The sequence below is a fragment of the Chenopodium quinoa genome, unplaced genomic scaffold (genome assembly GCF_001683475.1).
Source record: "Chenopodium quinoa cultivar QQ74 unplaced genomic scaffold, ASM168347v1, whole genome shotgun sequence".
In the NCBI taxonomy this organism is placed as follows: domain Eukaryota; kingdom Viridiplantae; phylum Streptophyta; class Magnoliopsida; order Caryophyllales; family Amaranthaceae; genus Chenopodium; species Chenopodium quinoa.
The window spans coordinates 3798737-3810650 of NW_018744704.1; the positions used below are offsets into that span (position 1 = coordinate 3798737).

At 37.3% G+C, this 11914-nt stretch overlaps 1 protein-coding gene and 1 long non-coding RNA gene across 2 annotated transcripts; both read right to left on the reverse strand.

Moving 5' to 3' along the window:
• Nucleotides 1-6221: 6221 nt before the first annotated feature.
• Nucleotides 6222-6904, reverse strand: LOC110702830. Its single transcript, XR_002507590.1, has 2 exons — nucleotides 6696-6904; nucleotides 6222-6510 (listed from the first exon to the last, which is right to left on the reverse strand). It is a non-coding gene; the product is annotated as an uncharacterized LOC110702830 (long non-coding RNA).
• A 1008-nt stretch (nucleotides 6905-7912) lies between these two features.
• Nucleotides 7913-10799, reverse strand: LOC110702831 (4-hydroxybenzoate polyprenyltransferase, mitochondrial-like). Its single transcript, XM_021880573.1, has 3 exons — nucleotides 9318-10799; nucleotides 8167-8302; nucleotides 7913-8041 (listed from the first exon to the last, which is right to left on the reverse strand). The coding sequence occupies exons 1-3, from the start codon at nucleotides 9399-9401 to the stop codon at nucleotides 7920-7922; spliced, it is 342 nt and encodes a 113-aa protein (XP_021736265.1). The 5' UTR covers nucleotides 9402-10799; the 3' UTR covers nucleotides 7913-7919.
• Nucleotides 10800-11914: the final 1115 nt, after the last annotated feature.

Below are 11914 nucleotides of genomic sequence, written 5' to 3' on the forward strand. Positions count from 1 at the left end.
TTCTGATAAAGGGTTCAGAATTATTAGAAAGCTAATTCTTCAGTAAGGTTAAGTGATCGGAATGCCTAGGTGGAGGCCGCTTCCGATCAGTAATATTAATGTACAATTAATATTATAGCTTAATCTTGACTGAACCCTTCGGGTCGAACCCAATCGAACAACCGATCCGAGACGACGAATCAATCCAAAGGATTTGATGAGTCATCAGAGTTTTACAAACAAAGATGTCGAATATCGTGCTTAGAGCGTCGCAAGTCGAGTCGAATTTAGAATTCGACGAGACGTGAAATCAATACAGTTACAAGTTCGAGTTAGGTCGTAGCCTCGCATTGGCCTAGCCATGCAAGGGGTAGGCTATCTCGAGCTAGTATATGCATCGCAATGCAAGCCGCAAGCATCGCAGCCATGCGTGTGTGCTAGCATGCCATGCGCCCAACCATCGCAAGGTTAGGCCTTGCTAGCATGCTACGCGCTGGCGCAATGCATGGCCTAGCATTGCTCGCAAGCATCGCAACCATTGCATGCTTGCTAGCGTGCTGGTGCCTAGCTATCGCAGCCACGCACCATGCTTGCTACTTGTGCTAGGCATCTCTACGCACCATGCGTGTTGTGCTTCGCATAGCAGCACCCAACACCACGCACCAAGCAGCAGCGAGGCATTGCGTGCTGGCTGGGCTTGTGATGGCTGGCTGCGCATGCATGATGGCTGTGTGCGTGTGTGTGCGTGTGCCTCGCATAGCAGCGCCCAACACTAGGCACCAAGCAGCAGCGAAGCATTGCATGCTGGCTGGCCTTGTGCTGGCTAGCTGCGCTTGCATGCGGGCTGTGTGCATGTGTGCTGGTAGGCTGGCCAGGCTGTACAGCCTTGGTGCTAAGCGCCAGCTAGCAACCTTCGTAGCCAAGGTAGGCTGCCTGCCAGCCACTTGGATGGGGAGAGCCGATTTTGCTTGTGGGGACCAAGGGTTGGAGATTTGCCTTGGGGAGCAAGGCTACGGTCCCCCCCTTGGAAATGGGTCTCACCTAATCTTTCATCCTCCTTGTGCCACTTTTAACTTATTGATTGAATTGCAATTTTAATTTTGTTTTAATTAAAATAAAATGGGAAAATTGCAAATCTCCCACATTGATTGTGAATGGGAAATTAAGGTTAATTTCCCTATAAATATCAAGGTTTTGGAATTTGGGAAGAACACTTGAGTGGAACTAAAAAGGCATCTCCTTAGAGAAGTTAAAAAAACTTAAGTTCGTAAAACTGTAGTTTCTATCGGTCGGGTCCGACTAACCTTCGGGACTTGGACTCTTCGGGAGGGGTTCGTTGGTACGAGCCGTTGGAGACCTTCACATTTGCAGGGTTCATGTTTTGAAGTAAGAGCTCGAGATTTGATCGAAGCACGCGCCAAGGGTATGAATGTCTTTTCCTTCTCTCTCTTAATTGTTGTTTAATTTTTGATTGCATCCTTAGTCGCTTTAATTAGTGTGCAAGTCTTGGGCGGGTTTCTCTTCCGTGCAGAGTCGGACTCTACAATACCCAACAATCCATTACTGCAACTCTGTGCTCATGAGTTGAGGCTAGAAGTTTCCATACGTTCATTTCTACTTTAGTCTTTTTTAGTTGCTTGACAATATGATTATCTTCTATGATGGATGTTGGAGCTTGTTGAGTTGCAGGTGTAGGCACGATCGTGACTAGTTGTTGCACTTTCCTAGAGCTTGTAAGCACAGTGATTGGGGAGTCCTCATCCCATATATATGCCGTCATTTTCTTCGAGTGGGTAAAGTGCAACAAGTGGTGATTCAACCATGTCCTTGAGGTACACGTCTTCATCATCACTGTCCTAAATTCCATTGATAGTTGTATCATTGGGAGTGGGAATAATGCTTTCTTCTCTTGGGGTTTTGATGAAAAGTTGACCATTATCTATGAGTCCTTGGATATATTCCTTGAACTTGAAGAATTTTCGGTTGTATGACCTCCAGATTGATGACACATGCAATTAAATTTGTCCATTCTTAAAAGGGACTCAAATGGCTTTGGTTTAAGAGGCTTGACCATACCCCTGTCGAGGATCATGTCAAAGGCTCTTTCATAAGTAGTGCCTATAGGTGTGTAAGCCCTCTTGACCCTTTTCACTTGAGGCTCAACAACGTTGAAGATAAATGGCTTTCTGCCAACGGTATTTAGTTTATGAGAGGAAGAAGAGGAGTCACACTTTCTTTTAAGGATAGGCTTGCTTTCTAATTTATCTACTTTCCTAAAAAGAATTTGAAGTTCAAGACTTAGTTCTTGAACAAAGGCCAGCCATATCTATGCTGATAGGGTTTTGGGAGGGACTAGCAATGTCTTTATTGGTAGTCTCATCTTGGAAATCAGTCATGGAATGAAGAAGATCTCCTCTTCTTGTTCAATGGCATCGACTTTTTCCATGGAAGCATCTTTGACAGGTTTAATGAGGAGCGATGGATCGAGCATAGTTTGATCATCAAAAATAGTCAAGGCGTCAGAAAGTGGAGAATTATTGATGCTTGGCTTCTTACTAGCAGGAGACACTGGAAGTTTGTTGTTATCAATCAAATATTGAATAGCTTCTTTTAACTTCTAGCAACTTTCAGTAGAGTGGCCCCTATCTTGATGGTATTAGCTCATCCCAATAGGGGTGAACTCTTTCCATAGTTGCCTTCTTGGCCCTTGATTATCCATAGCTAGGACATCATTAAGATTAAAGGTGCTAATATTGTTACTAGAGTGGGTGTTCTTGGAAGAAGAAGGATTGTCGTTCTTCTTTCCTTTCCATCCACTGTTGTTACTATTGTTAGCAGCTTTTAATTTTGCATGGTCATCTTCGATTTCAATGCCTACTTTATAAATGGCCTTGAAAGTGCTTAGATTACATTGATATTTTAAATGCTTTTGATATTTTTCTTGAAGGTTTCGAATGAACATTCTCACAGATTCTCTTTCATTCGGAACTTCAATCATTCTAGTGGAAGTTTCCTTCCACCTATTGTAAAATGTAGTAAAACCTTCATTTTAATTTTTCTTAAGAATTTCAAGCTCCCTATGATTAGTTTCCACTTGAATATTACATTTTTATCTATCAATAAAAGCATGTGTAATATTTTCCCAATCAGCAATTTTCTCAGCACCTATGGAAAAGAACCATTGTTGACATACTGGCTAAGTGAAAAGAGAGAAAAGTGACGGGAAGACTTTCTTGTCGATGCCCTTAATTTCCATGATTGTCTCGAAAGCCTTCTAGTGAAAGTACGGATTCCCAGTAGCCTTGAACTTAGGGATGTCATTGGCAGAGAACTTCTGCGGAAGAAGGTCCTTATCCACTGAGATCCCCTTAAAGCTTATTCCAGGGTACTTGTAGTCATTAGAGATTTGCCTTAACCTGTCTTTGATGCGCTTGATTGTCTCAACTGGTACTTGCTTGTTAGGGTCCTCAGCCTTCTCTATTCGAGTGGTGGGTCGTTTGAGCATTTCAGCATGGTAATATACGGTCTTTTAAATTCTGCCAACATCTTCTTGCTTAGCCGACATTATTCTTGCCTTTCTTTTTCTTCGAATTAGACTTTGGAAAAGGAGTACTTGTACGAAAGTGTTATATTTGATTAAGCGTCCTTCTTTCCTTGACCAAATGCTATAAATTTAAACCATTAACTCTTTTAATGACTTGAATCAAATCGACTCGTACTTTTATTGGGTTAAAAAGCCAAAAAAAAAAAAAAAACATGGGTGCGTATTTTGTGGGAATCAAGTGTGGGAATTAAGTGTGGGAGACAAGTTTTCAAGCAACATGGTTTATGTTGGGAGGATAATATCCGAATTACCCCCCTAAAAAAATGACGGAAAAACGCACACAAGACTCTAAACATGGTCATGGTGAAAAGACATATACAAAGTGTGTTAAAACACTCGTGAGTGAAAGTGATATGTTCAAGACTCGTGCGATGACCTTGAAACTGGACATGTGATTAGACTCAAACAAAGACCAAGTTAAGACCTCGTTTATCCATTAAAACGGTTAAAATGGATGTAGGACTCGATTCGAAGACTGGGAAAGAATTAGCTGAACCACGCGGCGCAATAGGACTATCGCCGCACGGTGGAAGCTAGCGTTCTGCGCTACAGACCAAATTCACGCGCCAAAAATGGAACGTCAATCTAATATGTTTTCAGTGATTCTTTCAAAGGTAGACCTATAGACTGCTAGGTCGAGTATGTTTAGATTTCATAGGTTCAAATTAATTAGCCAATTTAATTAAGCAAAGTCCTTTTTAGTCCTTGGTTATTTCATTAAGACTTTCTGTACAAGAAACAAGTCAACATAAAGGGTTAGTTTAATCACAAGTAGGATATGCACAAGTAAGATATGCACAAGTAGTCACGTAGTCACAATATGATGCAATGAGTTTGCAACCTAACCATGGCTCTAGTTCTCTAAGGTCAAAGATTATGGTGTCCAAGAGGGTCCATGGTTATAAGCCCGAATGCGTCGCGCGGAAGCCTTACCTTAAAAGGGTTGGAACGATGGATGGGACCCAGCAAGGTACACTCGCTTCCATGGTTTGGTGAATTCACAAACTCGAATGCACCCATTGTTGCACGGAGTGTTCATTAGGGTGGATGGAGCGTGAATTCCCAAGGGCTAAAACCATATGTAGAACACATATGGGTTCAGAAAAGTCAAAAAAACTCAATCAGGAAGTAAAATCGTCGAAACAGTTTTAGAATCAGGCAGAACACAAAGACAGAATTCTGGCGCAATGTCGTGAGAACTCGGCGCGAGAAAACAGAGGCCATCACGTAGCGAAAGCTCTATCGCGCCGTGATAAAGCTGTCGTCTGGCGACGAAATCTTTCGTCTTGCGACATTTTCAACGCCCTGTTGGAGTTTCTATGTTCGACGTTTTTTTCGATTTTTCATAGCGTTTATTTGATTTTAGTTGTGAAAGATATATCCGACTTTTCCTACGTGTAAATATCCTATGTTTTTGATGCATTATGGATGGTCTTTCAATTGTGAACCTTTTTATGCTTATGCCACAATGTTAATTAAAATTACGCACAATGAATATCTAAAATCTTTCAAGTCTCATCCACTCATTCTAAATCGATTGCCAAAATAAATTTTAGGAACAGAAATCAGAAACCCTCCCCAGCGGAGTCGCTAAAAACTGTAGGGAATTTTCAAACTCAAAATCGAGCCCTACTGTGGTCATGTTTTTAAGCATGGTGGCGTCCAAAGGGAAGGAAGCTAGAGATAAAAGAGTCGCGAACAAGTTTTAGAAACTTGTAAACCATTCACGGGTGTGAAGGTTACACCCCATTAACAATCACGGAGATTTATAACTCCATAGTGGTCTAGAACCATGACTGGATGCTCAGGGATGATAGAATGAATCCAACCTAAAAGAGATTGAACCCGCTCTAAATTGCCCTCTACTTAATTCTTATGATATTCATGTGTGCTTTTTGATCAACATACATCCATCAAATTAATCCTAAGAATATTTAATCTACGTTGGTTGATTAATGCACAATCAAATCTATTATCAGTGATCACGTGAATTAAAATTATATTAGCCTAAATCAAATTATTAATTATCTTATTAGGTGTGATTTGAAGTACAAATTCCCTTTAAACTTGCAAAAAGAGCGTGATCAAGCAATAACAATCAATCATGAATAATCAAGCAATAATGTATAATTGACAAAACAATCATCATCATAATCAAAATATCATCGAAACATGATTAGCAAGATCCTAGGCATGATACTAAACGGATTAATAACAAATCATAGCATCACTACTACATTTTTGATCTATTGCAACCCCCAAATCCGTTGTATTAGGCGTCAAAATCCGTGGCATTAGGCCTAATGCGACGGCCATGTACCGTGGCATCTGCTGGCGTTGCAGTAGGTCTAATGCAACGGCATATGACACCTAATGCCACGGCTCCACTGATCCGTGGCAATAGACCAATACCTATTGCAACGACATAACTTATCCGTGGCAATAGAGTACTGACTAATAATTATGATGAAATTGAACCTATTGCAACGGATGAAGCTAATTAATACAATGATAGGAGTACGTATCTACTACAACGGATTGATCATTGGTTTTTTTTTTTTTTTTTTTTTTTTTTTTTTTTTTTTTTGTTGGGATGGAATGGTAATATAATATTAATTAGTCGATACAAATCTAAATATACTAACATAAACAAATTAAAGTATCATTTATATATAATAATTATAATGCAAAATACGTACATTACAAAATATTACTTGCCTATTTTTGGTATGACATACCCTACTAATAATAAATAAAAGTAAGATAATTAATTTGATCGTCCAAAATACAAATTGTCAACATATATATAAGCCGAAATATCCAAATCTTCACAAAGCCGAAACTTGAATAAGAGTCGCCAACATATATGCACCATTTGTTAGATGGCTAGTCACTATACATTCGCTCCATTTGACTCCCCCATGCACCTACACGTAAAATTGAAAAAAATAAAAGAAATATAATTAAACTAAATTATAAATTATAATAGACCAAGCCCACAATCAACATAGCTCAGATTATGGTTGTTTAAAAGATGGCAGCAAAGAAATTTTTTTTTTACACAAAAAGGAAAATATTATTAATTTATAGTGGTAGTAGCCACATTAATTACCAAAAGATAAGCATTCCAAGTCTGAAAAACAAAATAGCACCCCGGAATATAACAAAGTGGCTTGCTGGTTTTGGCCTATAGGTCCTTGCTGCTGGTTATGTCTGTTGCTGTTTCTGCCAGCTGTTGTTTCTGCTGCCCAAGCTACTGTTTCTGCTGCTGTTTATTTCACCTACACTAGAAGCCAAAATAAGGAGGTGAAAAAATCAATAGATTTTCTAATTCCTATATTAGTAAAGCACTAGCCCATAACTCCATTAGTACTCACAGAAGATTGAATAACTTCATTACTCTATCAACCTTAAAGGAAAGAAAGGAGACTGAACATGCCTATTATTTGCCAAATGTTGTAACAAAAGAAATAATCTCAGGAAAGTGATTTTATGATGCAAAAATAATGAAGGCCTAACTTGGTATCTTTACCGACAAGAGGACATTTATTTGTCTCGCACTCAATTAGATTTTCCTAGCTAATCAAACAATTATCAAAAAATAACTAGAGATATCAAAATACTCTATAAATCTCAAGGCACGGTGCAACAAGCTGTAACGTAATACAATACAAATGGCATCCCAGTGCAAAAGCCACTGCCAAAGAGAGGCCATAAAAACAAGTTAAATGATCCCAATCTTATTCAATTCACTAGGAATTATGAATAACTCCTGTTGTCTAAAAATTAACTAGCTAAATCAACATTACTCAAGGGCAATGATATTCTGGAGGAGAGAGAGAGAAACATGGATGTGTAAGTTGTGTAACTATAATGTTAGTGGAAAGGTAGAGAGAAAACTTTTCCAAAGCAATAAGATAACTTAGCTCTCGGTCAATCCAAAAAACAAAAAAAATTATACCTGAACTCTGGAATGGAAGGAGTGGTGGTAGTGTATTAACACACTCTGGAATGGAAGGAGTGGTGGTAGTCTATTAACCATTATAAATTTAAAACTTTTTTTTTGAAAAAAAGCAATAGTTGGTTAGAAATTTAGAACATTCATCAGAAAAATCTAAGGATGATAAATTTATCACAAATTAGTCGTCCTTGGGCATTGACCCACAAATTCGAAGGTCAAGTATAATATGCAAAACAATTAAACATTGGTCCATAATAGCACACAATTACTCCTTCCCTGGTTCTTTGCAAATTAAAACTACATTTGAAACTTTGTTTGACACAATACATAGGAATCATAACCAATTAAACGTGCGTAATATAGTAAAATCAGCCATTAGTTATAAGGGATAAGAACATACTTTCTATTACAATCAGCACAATTTGACAAGTCAACCGTATAGATCTGCCATGTCATCTGCCTAGATGCAGCAGCCAAACATGCAAAATATGGCCATCCTGTAGTTCCAATAGAAGTAAAAAAAGCAAATAGCTTTAAAGTAAAATCCTATAAACTATAACCCCAAATATATAAAAATCAACAACTAAGAAACCATGAGCAGCAAACTATGAGACATGCATACCCAAATGTGCATTGTATCCACTGAGAGCGAGGCTGCATATGCTTATAATTCCAAACCCAGTGACCCATTCCTTTGTTAAGTCCCCAAACCTCAAGGCCGTAGATTTCACACCCACTTTCAGATCATCTTCTCTATCCTGCAGTAATTTACAGTTTCAAAGGGTTTGATTCTCAAGAGATTAATCAAATACCTTTTAATTTACATTCCAAAAATACAAGACTAAGAATTGAATAATATCCAAGACTAAAAATTGAGTAAATTTACTACTATTTCCATTCCTTAAAGTTATTCCAATGTAAAAACTTTATAGATTCTAACACAAATGAAATATTGGACTCTCTCGATATATATATGGGAAAAAAATACTCTTATGAAATTTTGATTGATTTGTCTAGATATATAATATCACACTTTTACAGATTTTGATGATATTGATACCCAAAGCATTTATCGAAAAAAATAGGTAAACGGGAACGTCTTTTAGAATTGGAGGTAGTAATTTTATATACACTACAGAGGCTTTTCCCCTTCCAGACTGTTCAATGTGGCCACCAGACACTTCCAATTATCTCTCACACAAAAATTTCAAAATATAACATCAAAGAGTTTGAAATCTTCATCATTTTCTATACGCGTGAAGGATTTTTACAAAACTCAATATGAATTTGAAGATATTAAACAGTATATTTCATTATTTCAATAGAACAATGCTCTGTAAGCGTTAGTTGGACAGACAACAGGCACGTATTTTACATTGCAAGATAGTTACATTTTATTGGAATCAACTTTAAAGCATTGGATATGAAACATATTCACTTATATTCCTTTTAGCAATCCAAAGTTTCGTATGTATTTTGGAGGCACAAAGGGCCGGGAAAGGTCTTGTGGAACTCAACATCATTATATTGGTTTGATATAGATTATTTAAATGAAAAAGAAAGTTTACCAAGATTATATTTACAATCAAACTAAACAACTTCAATACGTTGAACAACTAATTAGGAGGATATGTGGGAAGTATAACAATACTATAAACTTGCTGTAAAAATTAAATTGTCTTCATATGAGCAAAAATTTAAGTTTTAAATATAAAATAAAAAACCAAACTAATGATATTGCAGATTCTTAAGCTATATTTAACACGAATCTACCTGAATTGGCTCCGTAACACTAGCAAGCTTCTCCTTGACTTCCACCACAGGCACCTCTACATTCGTTTGAGTTTCTTTTTCCATTAATAATCACAATACTTGACCTCAAACCTAGGTAAACAAATGTACAAGCTTAAAACCACGACTACTTCTACCTTATTGCATACAGGTCAACCCAAACACTTGCACTGTTGCACTTGCACTACATGTAAAGAAATGCTACAAAGATTCAACAAAAAAAACAAAAAAAAGGATAAAATTGTTGTAAATTGCATTTTTCCACCTTTTGGACATCAAGAAAGTAGCTTTCATGAGGTACTTTTTTTTATAATGATACTAAAATATGCATAAAGACAGGTTGAACAGAGCCTTTGGGCAACAGATCTAAGGCTACATGCTCTAATAATTTAAATACCATATATCCAACTGGATTTCACAGTGCACTCAGTTTTATACGAGGGAAAAAAAATCACATCTAATTTGCTCATATGAAGACAATTTAATTTTTGCAGCAGTTTATAGTATTGTTATACTTCCCACATATCCTCCTAATTAGTACAGGTTTTGGTCAATAATACAAGCACTTCAAAAAAAATTGGAAGGGAGTTTCGACCTATAATGGGGTGAATTTAACCTGGTATACACTAGGTGATACTGATCAGAGACAAGCTCAAAAGAAAAACAAAAAAAAAAACTGCTTCTTCAGCCATAAACCTTAAACCTCACAAAGAAACCTTCCCGCCCCCCCAATTTTTCTCTTATATCTTATTTTGCAATTCTCTCCTACTGCTACAAATTACTTCCAACAAGATTGGGACTAAAAGGCACAACAGAACCTTAAAAACTCATCAAACCTCACAGTATTAAATAACAACCAGGCTTATTATTGCTACATATATGTACATTAGTAATCGACACAAGCACAAAAAACATAGAAAAGATATTAATAAGAAAGTAATCAAAATTCAAGAAATTACAAAATGAAAGCTTCCTATTATCACAAATCAAGATAATCAGCACTCGAATTCAACATTGCAACTAATTTCAATCTATAAACCATCACTTACAGCAAAATCAACCCAAAATCTACCATTAATGTCGCATAAAAACATAATAAAACCCTAACACGACAAAATGGAGCAAACAAGTAGCAATTTGAGCAAAATTTCCACAAAATCTCGTCAATTAAATTAAACGTAGTAATTGTATGAATTCACAAACAATGAAGAAAATTAAGGATCTAGGGTTTGAATTGGAGAGGAATAAACCTTAAGCTAAGAAAGGAGACGAGTGGAGGTGTCGAATTCGTCAACAGAGGTGGTTTTGGAGTGGTTCCGTGGTGGAATCCTAACCCTAACAATCATTACACAAAAATTTTCCGTCATTTTTGTGGAGGGTATCGACTTTCTCTCGAAAAGAAAGACGTGAAAAGGAAAAGAGGTAAAGTGTTGGTGAAAGATGAAGTCTTTGAAATTCCTCAATATGAAAAGAATGAATCAAGCGATGATGCATGTTGAATGAGCTTAATCAAGTGTATGCGTTGATGTTGTATCTCATGGTGCAAGGATTGTAACATCCTAGACTATCTCAATTGATGATGAATCAATAATGAAAGTACTTGGGTAACATAGGCGCAGAGGCTAAGTACTTCATACTTTGTGATTCGATTATGATAATGAGTGATCTAAGATGAAAAGGCATGCTTCAGGGTTGTATCAAGATTTCATGAGAAAGGGTTCCTAAAGGAAGGATTTTTTGGCTATGTATGTGTGATGTGTGTGAAAGTGACATAAGGCTAAGCTATAAAGGCTAAGGGTGTGGAAAAATACTTTGAGAAGAGTTAAATGATGGTGACTCTTAGGCTTGGTAAGTTAATGATGTTAGGATCAAACCCCCAAGTCTAGCTCTAAATGGATAGGGATGGGCATTGGACATTCCTTGATATTATCATGCATGAATGTAAATATAAATGAATTTTTATTACGGCCGCACCTTAATGTGAGGTTGCCTACGTATCCGTTAGGAATCAGGCCGAACGTAGCTCTAGCCAAACCTCGCACAAGTGTGTATATACCTCAAAGAGGTCTTTCAAGGGTTGTAATAGGGTTAGGCTAAAGGTTTAAGAAGAAAGGATAAAGGCTCAAGACCCAAAATAAGGCCCCAAGGTGCGCAACTCTGCATTTAAATCTTGGTATTTGTATGCTTGAGGTTTCTCACTTTAAAACTCTCTTTTATTTGTTTTTGAATTTGTATCTTCTTTTGAATAAGTGTGGGCAATTCCGATCATGCGGTCTATCACTCACTTGGTATTCATGTTTCTTAAGCACGGTGTCGAGCACTCAATAAGAGACGCAATTTGAGACGTGTTCATATAAAAGACATTGGAACACTTGCCCTTTTGCACACTTTTATTGCTTTTTGAACTTTTGATATTTTTGGAAAATCACTCAAACTTTTGTATTTGGCTTTGAAAATTTCATAAGTTGCACACCATCCCATCCCTAGGTTAGGTAGATGTGGGTTGAAAAAAGAAAAGTCAGTCGTTAGGCGAGGCTCAAAGTGGTTTATCAAGAAAGGATTGTATATTCGAAAGGGGT

Excerpts from the sequence above, each read along its gene's own strand:
- LOC110702831 (XM_021880573.1), bottom strand. The coding sequence starts at position 9,401 with ATGGAAAAAGAAACTCAAACGAATGTAGAGGTGCCTGTGGTGGAAGTC. Across the intron at positions 8,303-9,317 it reads GTGTTACGGAGCCAATTCAG|GATAGAGAAGATGATCTGAA; the intron begins GTAGATTCGTGT and ends AAATTACTGCAG. Across the intron at positions 8,042-8,166 it reads TGGATACAATGCACATTTGG|GATGGCCATATTTTGCATGT; the intron begins GTATGCATGTCT and ends TTGGAACTACAG.